Raw genomic sequence first — 17541 nt, forward strand, 5'->3', positions numbered from 1 at the left:
AGTGACATAAGCTGGGGAAGGAGTTTTAGCCGCCGGCAGTGGAGTAAAATTGGCCAATTTTACTCCACTGCCGGCGGCTAAAGCTCCTTTAATACTAGCCAAAATCAATCATTGTAACAGCTATTGTGCACACTTTATAGTTAGATATTCCAATATTTTCTATTTATATATGACTTCCCTGTCTTCTACATCAAGGCGCCTTTCTCACGCCGATATAACGACGGATTTGATTGGTTTACGCAGGCAGTTGTGATGAACAAACTTGATAAGTTTGCAAAAGGAAGTTTCATTCGTTCTCTTTCGCGCCAATTCTTTCACCTTTGACCTCAATTTGCATATCGGGGCGTGCCTGGCAACCAATCACGTTGTTGTACTCAGTCCCATCAATGTACAATGAAAACCACACACATTTTCCCAATAGATAAAAGTATAACTTATGTTATAGGCGTATACAGACTGAAATACAAAGAAGCGTTTGAAAGGATCAAAAACAAAATGAGTTTATGCTTGTTTCCTCAATTTTTGTCACGAATTTTGGTTTTCATCCAAAGTTTGGGAGCCCAATAAAAGTAACTACCCCATAAATTCATCCTAGTTAAATTTTCAATTTTCTCTGTACAAATTGATTAACAAAAACGCTTTTCATCAATTGATTTGATGAGATTCTATTTGTTTTAGTGAGATTTGTCCCAAACGCGTTCTGTTTTACTCTTCGGGGTACGTTGCGTGTGGCGGCGGTGAGCGTACCTAGCAACGGCCCTAGCAACGTGTTAGTATAACAAAGGGCGTGTGTTCATTGATTGAGATTGCAACATGGCTACAGAAGGTGAGCACCTTACCGATTTACACAGCTGATTTTTCAAGGACTTTTACAAAATCATTATCGCTTGTTGGGCATTTAGACGGGCAACTTAAGATTTAGCAATCCGTGAAGCATTTGTAGTCGTAATTAGGTGCAAATCTAGACAAATAGGAGAGAAATTCTGACGCAAAAGTGTTGTTCTATGTATAGGAATGCACAGACCGGAAATGTTTGTACTTTTCTTAACTGTTTAACGTTTTGAATGTGTTTTTTTCAGTGCAAGTTTCGCGGATAGACCTGCTGTCAAGACCTAAACCGATCCCACCGGGGCATATAGAAGACAGGTAAGGTTTGCCTTGCAACAACTTTCGTGTTTTGCCACAATAACAACTTGTAACATTATGACAACACTAAGCGACCATTGTTGCGTCAAAATGCACCGAACCACAAAAGGTAGACCCAAAACTCATTTTTCCTTCTCGAAAACATAGTTGTTGGCGATTCTATTTGAGACAGTAGGAACTATAGATAAGAACATGTGCCAGTTCTTGCTAAGAGTACACATCTGCATTGTTGTTACCTGAATTAACTGCTAAGAAACAATACAATCCAACAATTAATTCGCCATTCATATTCATCATCTGTCACTAAAGATTTCTTTTCATGCCGTTTAAAGATATTGTTGGCTTAAACAGAGCGATTTTATGTCAGTCTTATCTAAGTAATAAAGGCTGCGACATTTTGAACTCGGGAAAGGCATTAAAAATTAATACCAACATTACATAAAACCCTAGGTTGTAAAAGATCAAGGGTTTAGGGCTTGAGTCCCATGAGATTTTGCTCACTTTGAAGTTTACTGTGTGCAGAGATTTTGAGACACCGTAAAAATGTTGATGCGCTTTCTCTTCGCTTCTTTGAGTGGCTGTCCTAAAACTCAGACGACAGCGTACCATCAATGCTTTAACCAATTACTAGGCAACTGATGACCCTACCCTGTTGTTAACGGTCCTTGATATAGTTTGTATAGCGCGAGAAAATTGCAAGGAATGTTTTTTGATGGGATATAAAAACACCATTCAAACAGGACAGCATCGTTTAATAGATACCATTCGGCCCTACAGCCATGATACAGCAGAAACAGCAAGTTGAACTATGAACTAAAGCCAGCAGCAGTGTTAATTAAGTAGGGTAAGAAAGCTGAAGAGGTTTCTTTTTTAAAATCTTTGAGGAGGCCAAAGTTTGTTTGCTAAGTCTGCTCCCCCACCGCGACGTAACGTTCCCCTAAACTCATCAAGCACAGGACGTTCCTTCACTTTTGTGGTGGTATTATTTTGCAGTAGAATGGGAAAGGAGGTTTTGGCAGTGTTTTAAGTTTGCACCTGAAACAATTATGGTGGTGATACAATGGAAATGCATTCATGGTGGAGAGTTCAATGCAAAAAACTGCAAAAAATGAAATATCGGCATTTCGTTACTGCAAAGATTTTGGAAATTTACAGTACCAGTTGGTCCCTTCAAGTGTTTGAAAGGCAAAGAACAAGCTTCATATCAAACTTAAGTTGACAATCGTAAATGTTAAGCTAGTACAGATTATTCTAGAAGAATGCGGGAGTTGGGTTGGAATAGTATCAGTATCCGCACATACTTCTATGCTCGCAAAACTTGCCAAATCATATGTTTTGCTGGAATAGAAAAATGAAAAAAAAAGATTTATCGGCAATCTCTAAATCATTTTATGGTATCCAAATGGAGGGTATGTCAATCTGTTTTTCAATTGGTTGATTAGGTCACCTAGGTTTCTGCAAATATGCAAACCATAATGGTTATCAACTACATAGCCAATCACATTCAGGCTGCTAGTACCTGCAACCACCTGTATGATTCAATCATTTATTCCTCCAATCAAACATTCAAAAGAAAGGAGAACAAAGCCAAAGAAAATTGAAAGAATTACAATAACATTTTGGATGTAAATATTCTTCACAAGATTTTTGTCAAGGATCTATTGAACTTAAAGTTAGTCATTCACCTTGTAGTCTTACCCATTTATTCATTCATTCTACTTGTGTGTATCTAAGGTATAAAACACAATGGTTTTCACCAAAGTCGAAAGGATAATCTACAAGTTACCAAACACCAGGTCAAAGTAACACAGTTAGCTGAAAGAGAAGGCTTCTACTTTCTTGTCACGGCTGTCTTACGCTACTGTCGTATAGGAAGTACCATAAAAACGTCGCGTTGAAAGCAAAAGGGGCGAATAAACACAGCTGACATGCCGACAAACATGCGGAACAATGCAAACGCTGGAGGCGATGTGCTTTCGCCTGACAGCTATTTGGCGAAACAGATTTTAACGCATTCTGGGGACAGAGTTTGGAAGGGTGTATTGTGCATTGCACCAATACACACCCTGTTTCAAATCAACAACTGCTTTGACAAAACCCTATTTCAACGCAATCTGTCCACGCCTATGGTTAATTTAATTCAACGTCTAAATAGGGAGGGGGATTTGGGAAAAGCAATCAATGAGAATTGAATAGGATGGCGCGTATAACTGTCTCATTTGTCAGGTGGTATTTGGCAAAACAGGACAGCTAGTCAGTGCTAAGGTTTCAGCTGTGACAGTATCTTTATGAAAAAAGTAATCTGCTTAAGGGAGGTGTTGATGGTGTCGGTTCTAGAATGTTTTAGTTTTGCTGTTGTCATAGCGATGCTTGTAAACAATCGTAGGACGTCTCTTATAAGGATTCATTTGTAACTTTGTTTGCAATAGTGTATGAAACAAAGCTTAAGACACAAAAAATATGGTGTTAATCCTAGATTTTGTATCATTATGTATAATATGAGGTTGCATTTGTAAAATATTCTCTTGTGAACTTCGGGGATCTGGTCCAAGCAGAAACTAGAAAGAAAGTATATGAAATGGATTTAGGTCTCTGTGCCGCACAAAGTTTGTGTATCTTTAATTCATAGATGTCAAATCTTCCTAGCAAATCTTTACACAAAGAGGACTATCTTTAATGCGAAACTGAGACTGTAACTGCATTACTTAGAAGGTTGCTGTTTACAGTTATTCGCTCTTGAAAATACTTACAATTTTTCATTCATAACTTCATTCTTTTCTTCTCTCTATCCCATAGGCGATCTGTCTACTGGATTGACCGCGCCCCACCCACAGTCGGGCCCGATGGCATCACCAAATGTCGTAAGTATTACCAACTATATCATGGACTTTTGCATAATTATGTACTTGAGAAAGTAGTTGTTGGAGGGAAGTAATTTTTTTGTTTTCAATCACTTTTCTTCCATCTCCAAAGGAGAGAGTCCTGTTCACACCTCAGTGAAAAGCTCCTTGTTTTGGAAACATCCTGGTCCTCAGTTTTGCTGTTTTCCTCACAGTTCAGCTTACGCTTGTCCAACGAACCACACAAAACAAAACAGCTGGGCAGAGATGTTGAACCACTGTAGTTCTTTAGTTTCTCAAACTGCAATCAGAATTGAAGAAATTTGTTCCTTGTTAGACATAGCAGTAATTTCATACTTCTTTTTGCAAAGTGTATAGATTGTTAGTGTTTTTATAGTGCTTTTTTTCACATCATTTTGTTCTCAAAGAAAGAAACCACAAAACTTTGGTCTTAAGAATATAAAACGACTTTTGTCTCTACAGCACACTGGCATTGTTGCCAGTAAGGATTGGTTGAAAACTGTATGAAACAGTAGAAATACTAGTAGAAGCCTTTTGACACATCAGACTCATTAGTTTTAGGTGTTGGTATTGTGAACCAGTATCCTATTTCTTAATGAGACGTAGATACAATTGATTTGAAAGGTGCCCGTATTTAATAGCCGGTAACCTAACCCTGTTTTATACAGTAAAGCGGTGTTTGCAGACGCATCTAAGATAGCAACACAGTTTACGCTTGGTCCGCAGGTGGCCCGTATCGGCCCTGTTTGTCAAGTTTGGGGCAATTAAAGAATTAATTTAGCATCCTGTATTAATGATAACAAGTATAATAGTCTCAAACTGCTCATAACCAAGAAAAAATGCAGTTAAAATCGCCTTTAGCAACATGAGACCAAACTTTCTCTGATATTTTGTTTACCGCCCAACAGAAAATACCTCTGACCTGTTTTTGAAGATTGTAAACAAAAGTGCGCCAAAACAAAAGAGAGAAAAACTTTGAGGCCCTATGTGACTCGATAATGCCAATGTCATAATTTTGGAGTTATTATTACATGTCTCCATTTTTCGCTGATCTTGTTTTGTCTTCTTGTGAATTACTTCAAAACAGGTTCATATCATTCATGTCATGAAATTGCACACTTTGCAAAAACAACTTAACAAAACTTTAAAAAAAACTGCAGTACTCTAGTACTTCAGTAGATGGTATTCCTTCCCATACTTTCTATTTCATGATACATGATGCATATGCACATACAGTAGCTAGGATAACATCATCTGAGATCTCTGGTTTGATGAGGAAATAAAGCCATTTTCTATTCTTTCACCATCAGACATATTTCTATTGTACCATTTGATAGAGGACAGATGTTTTATTTTTGTTGTTTCATGACAAAATTCTGGCAAATTTTACAGTTTTCAAGAAATGCTCACTTTGTTGCAATGTAGCTTTTTGGCTTATTTTGATCATCTATCAAAATATTGATAGGAAGATTTTTTTTTTTTATTGTGGAATACTCAGGCATCAGTGCAATACACTGAATCATACATAACATCAAAGTTATATGGCCCAAACTTGACCTGACGGAACATTGTTGATGATTGTTTGTTTGTTTGTGTTTATCTGCAGGTATGAACAAACATCAGCTGTCACTGGTGAAGGTCAAGGACTTACATCCAGAGTACCTGGGAGACAGGTAAGGAGAATATCAGGAGTGATCATGACTGGGTGGGGGGAAAAATCATGATTTGTACAAGAAAATTGATTGGAAAATTTGCACAAAAAGGAAAACTTCTGAACAGCTGTTTTTTTTTCCTTTCCTTGTGCAAGCAAATAGTCACTCAGTGTCTTTTTTAAAAGTGTTGAAACAATGTTTTATCGTCTCAATTATACAATTTTATCAATACTAACTTTGCTAAAACTAGTAAAAAAGACATTGGAGCATGACATTAGCGCCCCCTAGTAATCATAGTGAGAACTGCAGAGGAGATGTCAGTGGATATAGTTCCAGGAACAATGTTTTACAATAGAAGCCGCTTAATTGCACGGCCTATATGCCAGTGAATTTCGTGCAATTATCCTGCTGGTGCAATAATGCGAAGTTATCTAGCTTGACCGCACTGGTTTTAGATTTGGGGATTCGGTGCAGTTATGCATTAATCGGCTTAATCCGTTGTGCAATTAACTGGCTTCTACTGTATCTGCTACTTTTCAATTATGTCATACTGATACTGCGAAATTATTTTTGTGGTCTTGTGCTCATTTTTCTGTTTCCTTTAATTCCTTCCAGGCCGACCTCAATTTGGGCGGTGAGTCTCGGAGCGCTAAGCGCCAAACCTCGCCCTCGGCTAGACGTCCTCGCCCGACCGAAGGCCCTCCCGGCAGACTACCAGCCCAAGAGGTCAGTCTACAGCACCGTATCGGACGGCGCCAAGAGATTCGAGGCAACCCAGCGACTCGAGCAACTCGCCGCACCGAAAACGTTTGGCGAGCTGAAGATCAAAGGCGACACGGAGTGGGATTGGGGCGAATGGCAGAGCGAGATTCCGCCCGCCGCCATGAAAGCAACCGCGACGCCGCGAGTGGAAACATTGGCAGAAGCAAAGCGGTGGCACCCAGAGTTTCTCGCAAACCGCACCGTACAATGGGCTGTCTCGGATAAGGCGAAGTCATCAATCGCGACCATCCGGCTCCAGCAGCTCTCCCGGCCGAAAAGTCGTGGCGGTAACGACGATTATGACCCGTACAAGGTTCCGAGGGCTGCACTGCTCGCTCAAGCTTCTGCGAGAATCAGCGAGCTTTGCACACCAATTCCGAGAAAAGTCCGTCAGAAGAAGGTCGTGTAAACATCAGGGACAAGCCACTTTTACCTGGGGGTGGGGCAATCTCTACTTCAGCAACAGTATTTTTACGTTTTTTTCCACTTTCTGAAAGTGCACTGGTTTTCCAAACAAATCTCAACCCACCCCACCCCAGATCAAATGTGGTATGTTCCAGTGTCATTGCTGCTATAAGGTTGAAAAGGGGATTTTTCTGTCTATCTATCTTCTCGAGGTGATTTTTGACAGAAAACATTCTCAAAACAACTTTGTCACTTGTTGCCACAGGAGTTTGTGTCCAGTTGAGATTAACGTACATTTATTTAGTTGAAGTTAGAAAAGAAGTGATTTACTTGCACTTTTTGGGGTAGGGGAAAGAAATTACTTAACCCATTGAATTTTCACACTAATTCTGAGGGACCAATTTTGTATCATAAATTTGATATGTCAGTTTACATTTTTTTTGGAATAGTGCAGATTGAAAATCATTCCTTATAATTGATCATGTGTCTTAAATTTTCTCTCTACGACAGTTAAGAATTTCAACCGTGAATAATTTAGTTGTTTTCTCGTGAATTCTTGGTGTCATAAGTCGTTTGTGTTATGTGAGGTTGAGCCATGACAACTATTGGTGTAGGGACAGTTTTGCAAGGACAGGAAAATGAGCCTGGGTACCACCCAGTTTTGAATAGTCTAAGATTGCTATAATACTGGTGTGAGCAAGTTATTGGTACAAGTGTAAACTACAGGATGATACCTAGGCTACATGTACATCCAGCAATTGCATGAAGTGACTAAAAATTTGTTTATGATATCATTTGATGATATTGCAAAATCATCCCAATTTTTGTTTATATTATTATTATCATACCCTTAAGGGTCACTGGCTAATATGAATTTTTATTGTGGTGATATTGGCCAAAGTCCACCAAACAAATACTTTAAATTGAATAAGACTTTTCCTGTCCCTGCAAGGTGTGGGTATATAGTTGGGATACAAGCAATAATACATTGTAACATTACTTTCATTTAGTTTTTTTTCTTCTTCAGTTTTGTTTCTCCTTTTAATGGTTAGTATTTATTGTTAATGGTGGGATGAAATTTTTTGTTCATTTATTATATACTGTTTCAGTTATAAAGCAACTTGTATGTAAATTTGTTTATCAAATTGGTGTAGAAAAATCAAATTTTCCAAATAATTCCAGTTCCAACATCAAATAACCCATTGATGTAACACAAAAATTTGACTTTTTTTTTTTTTCAAAAACAGGTTTGAAATATTGGATTGTGAAGCGGCTTTTGTGTTTTTACGAAAAAAGCCACACTGATCAAATTTTGTCTATGCAACTTGACCAATTCAGCATTACAATTTGTTTGGTCGTGTTTTGAAAAGAGAGTTGTTGTTTTCTAGCTGCTGTAAAGTATTCTGCAAATGCTAGCTCCAAGTAACAACCGTTACATGTATGTTTTAAGCTGCTGCTATGAGAGCCTTTGTACAAAGTTTTTTTTTTAACATTTTATTATAGATTTCATGACAATAATTACAGAACACAGTTTTACTACCTTTGAATGTATGGGAACAGGATATCGTTTTATGTGTGTTATCAGCACTTTAACTTTGCAACTCGTATATGTATTCATATTTTATGTATTTGTAACAAACTTTTAAGATGGTGATCGTTTAAGAATTGACATGTATACAGTGATTAAGGATTTGGGTATTTTTCATTTTGAAGGGTACAGTGGCCAGTTTTATGAGTTAATTGCACATTTTGGTGTGATATTTTGAAACAATGTTTTGGAAATAGACTATATATAAACATACACTAACACATACTGTGATTATGGTTATACAAATATCTGTATATTCACGTGTAAGAATTCAGTATCCTGTGCATTTTGTTGCAGTTTGCAAGCACAAAATATGGTGTAAATAAAACATTTTTAACAAATATGTGTAATATTGTATCATTATTATATCTAACTACAGGACATGATTAAAATAGAGGGCCCAAACTTATTATGCTTATTCCTAAGCACAAGGGCTATCTATTGATAATTATTTTACCACCAAAAAAATCGTGACCATAGCATGAATTCGAAACCAGAGGTTCTGATGCCAGACGGTCCAAGGTCGAACCATGTCCCGCTATTGTCACAGGAAAGGAAAGGGATCTCGATCCAGTTTTAGCTCACAGAAGAGCTAGTCTTCCACTGGTCATGACAGAGAGGCCAGATGCTATGTACATTATTTACAGGTTCATTGTACTGGGAGATTCCCCTAGCTCTTTTCAACAAGCACAATGAACAGCAGTTACAATCACGGCGTAACATCACGTCCTAAGGACTGCAACCCTTTCCAGTAGCGTGCATGTCAGGTGAGCTACACAGCCAGAATCAAACTCACAGCTTCTAGTTCCAGAGGCAGGGCCACTAACCACTGGACTACAAACACTAGCAGTCACAACATACCAACACAACATATATAGAACCAGTCCATCCAGCCTTTCCTATCCTGTTGACCAACAGACACACTGGGAAATGCTGTCTAAAGCAGAACCTCCATTTTCCCACTACCGCGAATTTGAATCCCCGCAAACTTAAATGCATTAACGGCAATTACTAGTATGTGAGAACTCACAAGAAAGACAGTAGTGCCATTTAAGGGAAATATTCCTTTTAATTGTAACACAAGAGATTTACAGCATGAAAGGTCAACGACCCCTAGCGAACGGCTCATACAGCAAACATTTTTCCGCCAATCAAACGTGATATGCAAGTTTTAAACCCCGCCGCCGTTTCTAGATCCAGATTCCAACCAAAGTATATGGTATAATTTACAGAGCATTTCATACATCTTAACTATATTTTCTCTTTTAATCTTTTACAACAGTATTATTATACATCATGCAAATTTTACAAGAGGGCTAACCAGAAATGATTGTGGAAAAATTTGATACAATTTTTTGGGGACGAAGAAAAAATGAAATAAATTTGACGGACGTACAGGGACTACAGGCTCTTTTTCATTGGCTGAACCACTGATTTCTACACTGTCTTTGGTTGAAATGCTTATTACGTGACGAACTGTAAGAATCTGTCTATGTTTTAACACAACCACACAATCTTTCCTGGTTAGCCCTAAACTTTAAAAAATGTAAGATTAAGCCATTGCTGACAAACCTCCACTGCAATGAAAGTAACAGCAAAGAGAACTTAGAGTTCAAATTCACAAATCATTTACAAGCTGTGTTATATTTATCAAATAGAGGGTGCCGATATTCATAATGGCCAAACTTTTTTTGTAACTCAATGGGCTGTGTAGAAATTCGGTGTTCACAGTCACGCCTGACATAAACATAATTACTACCTCAGAATGGATGATGTATGATCATTTTTCTTTGGCACCTCAAGATCTATGGTCTTTTTTTCTTTTCTTCCCTCCCATATTCTCAATGTCTCTTGAATAAGAAACATTTACACAACTTAACTGTCTAAGTCAAAAGCTAATTAATTCCATTTTCTGCCCTCCTGAAATTGCTACACAGAAAATCTATCAATGTGTAACCGATTTCAAACTCTGTTTAGCTAATCAACAATCTGAGGAAGACTAACAAACAGCCTTGTTTTCTGATTGGCTGATTTGTGGGCCAATCAAAAGTCACATCTATCTGATTTCTGGTTGGCTGACTCAGAGCCAATCAGAAGCAACAGTCATATTTGGTCAGAATTTTACTCAAGATAAACAGATCAATCAAAAGGTCAGAAAGCTGCAACTGCTTCTTCTGATTGGCTGGTTAATCAGCCAATCAGAAGAAGCAGTTGCAGCTTTCTGACCTTTTGATTGGTCTGTTTATCTTGAGTAAAATTAACTCAATTAAACTGAACAAGATTGTATCTCTCTTCAACTTATGATAACTCTTTAGTAATCATGCTTTGCAGAAAGATACGATGTCATGCACATAATCTGATGACATCACCTCTCATAGTGATGACATCACCTCCCATTGTGATGACATCATGATTATAGACAAGCTCCATAGATGTGGTTAAACAATTCACATCTTGCCAAAATTTACAGTTAGAATGCAACATAAGAGAAGAAAATGACATTCATGATAATAATTATCGCTTTCTGATGGACATAGAGTAAGCCATGGTCATGAAAGTTAATGTCAGTGTTGCAATTTGTGTTGAATTTGTAAAGAAAAAGGGAAAAACCCAAAGTGTCAGTATACAACTTTTTGTCACAAGAAAAAAATGTCCTTTAAATTTTTGCCTATGCAGAATTTTACCATTCAAAAGCTGTGGATTTAAAAAGCAAGCGATGAAATTTTTGTGATCAGTCCTGGGTTCTTCCTTTTAGTTTTGTTGTTGTTGATGTTGTAGAAGCCGGTGATAGAAAACGGCAGTTGTAGGTGTCAGACGGAGGCTAGCGTTGTGTTGGGTGGCACCAGTGTGTTGTCTGTCATGGAGTACGGGTTGAGGAGGAGCGACAGAAACTCGTGAACCGGCGCTGTCTGCCGTGGGAGGTCATCTCTCTGGGGAAACAAACATAGATGTGAGATCACCTCTCTGGGGGAACAAACATAGGTGTGAGATCATCTCTCTGGGGAAACAAACATAGGTGTGAGATCATCTCTCTGGGGGAAAACAAACAAGTCTCCAATCAAATCCATCACTAAGTCAAGTCAACAACAGGTCATCAACAAGTACCACTATGCTAGTTAAAAAACATACCAAAAATCATGACAATCCGTCAACCCCTTCTTGAGTTATTCCCTTTCAAAATCTGACACTAACCAGCCCCTGAAGTTTTAAAACCAGATGCTAGGGGGCCCAAACCTACACCACTTACTCTCTGCCTCAAGAGCTATCTACCACATTGAAAATCACAACCACAGCATATCCAGAAGTTCCGCTGCACTATCATAATTAGCAAAATGTTCCTCATTTAGCGTGGTTGTTCAAACTTATAGTATGGTAGCCTCCTCCTCTTCTCCTCTCCTCTCCGGTTTAACATCTGTTGTTCCCCATCCTGTGGGGGTTAGACGTGCTTGCACTATTACTATTACTCTATTATTAGCCTATTACTCTAAAATACACTAGCTAGGTTTCCTTACCTCCCATCTAAGCCATGTGATGCTCCAATGAAGAAAGAGCACCCCGGCGATGAAACTGGCACAGAAGCGGATAAAGAAATGGCGTAGCACTGCTCGATCAGGAGGTCTGCAGGGGAAAACATCGGACAACACAAGTGTTAGTTGGGAGCAGGGCTCTAGCCAGCGTCCGTTTTTCCGTCAATTGACAGAAATGTGCTGCGTCTGACGGAAAATTTTTAAAACCAATCCGTCAACCTTGATGGACAAAAATCCTTGGTGGAAGCTACAGGCGCTTGGGGACGCTGTCCACGGCCGTAAAAGCCACACACTGTTTGTTCTGCTATTGTTACGATTGTTGAAAATGTGTGTCGGCGCCCTTTCGACTACGATAATCTCATTAAAACCCGTTTTTCAAGGTCTCAGTTCAGTCCTTCTAATTAATTTTTGCGGTTTTCGCGACGATTGTAATTGGCTGACGGAAAAAAATTTTGAGCTGGCTAAAGCCCTGGTTGGGAGATTTCCATAATCTCTATCATCTCCAGACAGATCTACATTACCCTGGTCGCCAGAGAACAGCGCTCAGTGGTTACGAGTCTTACCGAGCCCCTAGCAACATGCCCCGTAAAGCCCAGGGAGTTACGCATAACTCCCTTGGCCGGCTAGCGCTGTACTCTAAAAACCAGGGTAGATCTACATGCACCAGTGGCATAAGGAGTTAAGCTGGCCAAGGAGTATTCTAAGCCCTGGTGGATAACTTCTTGGCCAGCTAAACTCCTTATGCAACCGGTAGATCTGCCTGCACCACTATTGTATAGTGTTAATGTTATGAGGGTTTGGACCACCCCCATGCAACTAGTGGTAGGGTCCTGTTGTTCATCATCATGGGTTCCATTTAGATGTTGCCAAATAGATTGTGCTCCTGACTATGCGCTCACTGTCATCCTTGAGTCGTCACCGTACGTGTTCCCTATTGGCGTGGTGGCACCGGTTGGTCTCCTAGAACCCACACACGCACCAAGAAGCTTGGATGCCACGCAACTCAGGTAAATAACGTCCTCGACGTTGCCTGGAGATTAGGACTTCCACGTTGGCTCTAAAATTACAGTTTTTGCAGAGAACTCTCAACTTGAAGATTAACATGTACAGTGCTGGGGAGACATGCTCATTAGAAAATTTAGATAGTAGAGCAAAGGTTAGATGTGACAGGTTCAACGGTTGTTTTGGTGATGGCAAAGCTGGTGTGTTATATACCAGGTGGTTATACTGGTTATACAGGGATACATATAAAGATGATTTCTTGACACCGTGCTCTGCATTACGACACTTGTTTTAACTAAAAACACAGCAAACACACTAAAATAAAGTATTTACAAAGATGACGACATGTTTGCATGTTACTTACTGGACTAGAAAGGGTAACACTGTGATAGAGTGACCTATATACATGTATGTGAATACAAAAGTTTAGTTTTCACAAGTGACCTGGAATTTCATTTGCATGAGAGTTGAAATGTTGAGCCACATAATTTTATGAACACCAATAACACATTTGAACATGATGTACATTTTCTAACATACTCGAATGCAGGGCTCGAAATACCACCTACATATGCAGGTAATTGCAAGCAAAATTGGAGCTGTGCAGGTATTTCTGATGTCTACTTGCACCTTACCTGCACCGGTCCATGTACTGGGTTTTATACATACATGTCCTATGATGAGAGGCCTCTGGCTGACGATCGCTGTTACATGGTGCTGAAAAGCACGGCAAGAGAGAGAAAGACCTCTTAGCAGGTGAGCGTATTATCGGTTCACTCTGTATTTCCAATGATCACCCTGGATGACCCAGTGACTACTCCGAAAGTGTAGTTGGCAGCCAGGGAAGACTGGCGGACCGACCGGGAAAGACTGGTGACCGTGGGGAGAGACCTGCACCGGGGACAAAGGGCCCGTAGCCCAATCTGTCTGACCTCCCGAGTTGGGAAGTGTCACCCAACTCATTACAACCAGTCCACATGAGGAAAAACAACCCTGGGGCCCTGCGAGAGCGGGGATGGAAGATGGGCCCAGAAGGACGGACCGAACGGTGACGACAAAGGCTAAGTGCAGCCGTCAAACGACAACGGACAAAAGAGACGTGGTGCTGAGGATCTGCAGATGTGGATGGAGCAAAGCCACCACTTACAGAGGTTTGAGGATACACCAAGGGCATAAGGGCTGTCTTGGCAAGAAGCAGCACAGTCGCTCAGCATTGCAGACAGCTGGTCAGACGACGGAGGACGTGGGGCAGGTACATAACCACAGACCCCAGGACCAAATAAGTGAAGCTCCAGCGCCAAGCAGCAGCAGCAGCCCTGTGGTGTCAGGAGAAGTCTCTAGTGAGAACCAGCCAGAGGAAGAGCTAGGAGTGGGAGCGGGGTTTACGGTAGATCAGGAAAGGATGACTGAAGCCGTGATAGGAACAAGCTGCACAGAGTCAAGTGTTCGGAAGAGAACAGGTGCAGAACAACCTGAAAGTGAGCAGAGAGAACAAGACGGTCCAATGGTGTGCACGGCCATAGGTCAAGAGCAGTCAAACGTAGCTGTGCCGGTAGAGCATGCAGGGTCATTAGATCAGGAAGGGGTGCCACAACTGCCAGAAACGAGATCTAGGGAGCCGGTAATAGAGAGGAAGGAAAAGATCAAATGGCCTAGAGCCAACGACAAAGCAGCATGGGAGGATCTAGACAGTGACCTCCATCACATCCTAGACCAAGGGCTGAAGGGGGATGTTGAGAGGAAGCTAAACCAGTTTGGCAGTCTAGTGTATGATTTCTGCAGTGAGAAGTTCGGGGTCCTTGAGAGCTCAGGCAGAAAGCAAGCTGAGGTGTTTAAAGGGCGAAGAGAAAGGGAAATTGCCAGTTTAGTCAAGAAGAGGCGGCAGTTGCGGAAAAGGTGGAGGAAAGCAAGTAGGGAAGAAAGACCAGGGCTAGAAGCCCTGTGGCAGGATATCAGAGTAAAGTTAAAGGCATTGAGAAGAGCTGAGAGATTAAGGAGGAAGCGGAAACGGAAAGAGAAAGAAAGAAGTCAGTTCTTCAAGAATCCCTATAAGGTTGCAAGAAGTTTGCTGGAAGAAAGTAAAGGGGGAACACTACAGGTTCCTAAAGAAGAACTGGATCTCCACCTAAAGCAAACGTATAGTGACCCTCAGAGAAGAGAGGCACTAGGGTCCCCAGGTTACGTACCTAGTCCGCCTGAGCCGGAAGTACCTTTTGACGTGGCTACACCCAGATGGAGTGAAATTGAGACAGCTGTCAGGAAAGCTAGAGCGGCAGCAGCACCTGGCCCTAATGGGGTACCATACAGAGTTTATAAGCAGTGCCCTAAGACCCTGAGACTGTTGTGGAATCTTTTCAGAGTAGCCTGGCGGAAGCAGTGTATCCCTGTCAGCTGGAGGCGAGCAGGAGGTGTCCTCATCCCGAAAGAGAAAGACTCATCAACAATCAACCAATTCCGGAACATCTCACTTCTGAATGTGGAAGGAAAGCTGTTTTTCTCAGTGGTAGCCAAAAGACTGACATCCTTTTTGATAGCCAACAAATACATTGATACCGAGGTCCAGAAGGCAGGCATACCAGGGTCCCCAGGCTGCAGTGAACATGCCAGTATGATCTGGGGACAAATACAGACAGCAAAGCACCAGAAAGAGGACTTACATGTCATATGGTTAGACCTGGCAAATGCCTATGGCTCCGTGCCACACAGCCTCATACACTATGCCATGGACTTCTTTTGGGTCCCAGACGAAATCAAGGGAATGGTAAGGAACTACTTTGAGGACTTCAGAGTCAGCATTTCTACTCCACTTTTCGTTTCAGAGTGGCAACAGCTAGAGAAAGGAATCCCGATGGGCTGCACAATTTCTCCCTTGTTATTTGTGATGGGCTTCGAAGTCCTACTGACTGGTGCTAGACAAGTGGTTGGGGGAGTGAAACTACCCTCAGGGCAGAGGCTGCCGCCCCTCAGAGCCTTCATGGACGATGTGACGACTATCTTAAGAACAGCCCCATGTACAAACAGAGTCCTGAGGAGGCTGGAAGAGCTTACAAAATGGGCAAGAATGAAGTTTAAGCCCACCAAGTCGAGAAGTTTATCTCTAAGGAAAGGGAAGGTCAGTAACAGAGTATTCACCGTAGATGGCCAGTGTATTCCTACAATTGAGCAGACGTCGGTGCGTAGTCTGGGTCGACTCTACACAAAGGACCTGAGCGACTCAAAACGAGGTCAAGAAGTTGTGAGGCAAGCGTGTGAAGGTCTGAAGTCAATAGACAGCTGTCAACTACCAGGCAAACTGAAGATCTGGTGTACGCAGTTTGTACTGCTACCGAGGCTCAAGTGGCCACTAAAGATGTATGAAATTTCCTTGACAACGGTAGAAGAGATTGAGAGGAAGATGAATGCCTACATCCGTAAGTGGCTGGGAGTACCGAGGTGTTTATCAAATGTTGCTCTGGTAGGCCAAAACAAGCTGAGTCTCCCAATTGTGTCGATTGCAGACTAGTTCAAGTTAGAGAAGGTGAGGTTGGCTCTGGAGCTCCAGGGATCTAAAGACGCCTCAGTTAGAGCAGCCTACAGAGACCAGAAGTCAGGAAGAAAGTGGCAAGTAGGAGATGTTGTAAACCAAGCAGTCTCCAGACTCAGACATAAGGACATTGTCGGTGCAGTACAACATGGGAGACAAGGCCTAGGCTGGGGCGGAAAAACTCTGAGGTGGGACAGAGCTAACCCCAGGGAAAGGAAACAGCTCGTGGTAGACGAAGTTAAGAGAATGGAGTCTGAGAAGAGAAGGGTGACAGCAATCAGTCAGAAGCAGCAAGGTGCCTGGGTAAACTGGGAGGAAGCTATAGAGAGAAGGCTGTCTTGGAAGGACATATGGGAGATCCAAAGCTGCAGGCTGAGTTTCCTAGTGAGGGCAGTTTATGATGTACTTCTATCCCCCCAGAATGTAAATAGATGGTTCCAGAAGGAAGAAGCTTGTCAGCTGTGCGGACTAGCAGGCGCTAACCTAAAGCATGTTCTCTCTTCATGTAATACAGCTCTCAAACAGGGAAGATTTACGTGGAGGCACAATAACGCACTCAGAGTGCTTGCCGCAGCAGTGGAAGAGAAGAGAGGCAAATCTGAGAGCGAAGAGTCAGCCCAGGCCAAGTCTATACCCTTTGTCAAGGAAGGCCAGAAGCCAGTTCGGAAAACAAAGGGGAAACAGGAAGGCGGTATTCTGCGCAAGGGCGTGTGGAATATGGCAGTGGACTTGGAAAACCGCCTATGTTTCCCGAAGAACATCTGTGTAACATCACTTAGACCAGACCTAGTGGCGTGGTCGGAGGCCCTTAAGACAGTTATCATCGTTGAGCTGACTGTGCCATGGGAAGAAAACATGCAGTCAGCATACGAGAGAAAGAAGCTGAAGTATCAAGACCTCACACATGAGTGCAAACAGAGCGGCTGGAATGTGCTTCTATATCCAGTGGAGGTGGGCTGCAGAGGGTTTCCTGGGTCTTCACTTGCCAGGTTCTGCAAGGAGATGGCCATAGACAAGAAGGTGCTAAGAAACATGGCTCAGGAAGTGAAAAGTCAAGTTTCTGGCTTTGGATCAA

General features: G+C 41.5%; 2 protein-coding genes across 2 annotated transcripts in view; one reads left to right on the forward strand and one right to left on the reverse strand.

Annotated features, from left to right (window-relative positions):
- Window positions 1-688: 688 nt before the first annotated feature.
- LOC118404638 (testicular haploid expressed gene protein-like) lies at window positions 689-8755 on the forward strand. The gene is made up of 5 exons (XM_035803873.1): window positions 689-826; window positions 1080-1146; window positions 3943-4007; window positions 5614-5680; window positions 6275-8755. The coding sequence occupies exons 1-5, from the start codon at window positions 814-816 to the stop codon at window positions 6828-6830; spliced, it is 768 nt and encodes a 255-aa protein (XP_035659766.1). The 5' UTR covers window positions 689-813; the 3' UTR covers window positions 6831-8755.
- Window positions 8756-10591: 1836 nt separating this feature from the next.
- LOC118404564 overlaps window positions 10592-17541 on the reverse strand; it is a 13914-nt gene continuing 6964 nt past the window's right edge. The window contains exons 2-3 of the mRNA XM_035803729.1: window positions 11927-12032; window positions 10592-11344 (exon numbers count right to left, since the gene is read on the reverse strand). Coding sequence (XP_035659622.1) covers window positions 11225-11344; window positions 11927-12032 — 226 coding nt within the window. The 3' untranslated portion in view covers window positions 10592-11224. The remainder of the gene's footprint in view (window positions 11345-11926; window positions 12033-17541) is intronic.

The sequence above is a fragment of the Branchiostoma floridae genome, chromosome 17 (genome assembly GCF_000003815.2).
Source record: "Branchiostoma floridae strain S238N-H82 chromosome 17, Bfl_VNyyK, whole genome shotgun sequence".
In the NCBI taxonomy this organism is placed as follows: domain Eukaryota; kingdom Metazoa; phylum Chordata; class Leptocardii; order Amphioxiformes; family Branchiostomatidae; genus Branchiostoma; species Branchiostoma floridae.

Coding starts and splice junctions, on each gene's coding strand:
- LOC118404638 (XM_035803873.1), top strand. Junction 1,147..3,942: donor CCGGGGCATATAGAAGACAG/GTAAGGTTTGCC, acceptor TCTATCCCATAG/GCGATCTGTCTACTGGATTG. Junction 5,681..6,274: donor CCAGAGTACCTGGGAGACAG/GTAAGGAGAATA, acceptor AATTCCTTCCAG/GCCGACCTCAATTTGGGCGG.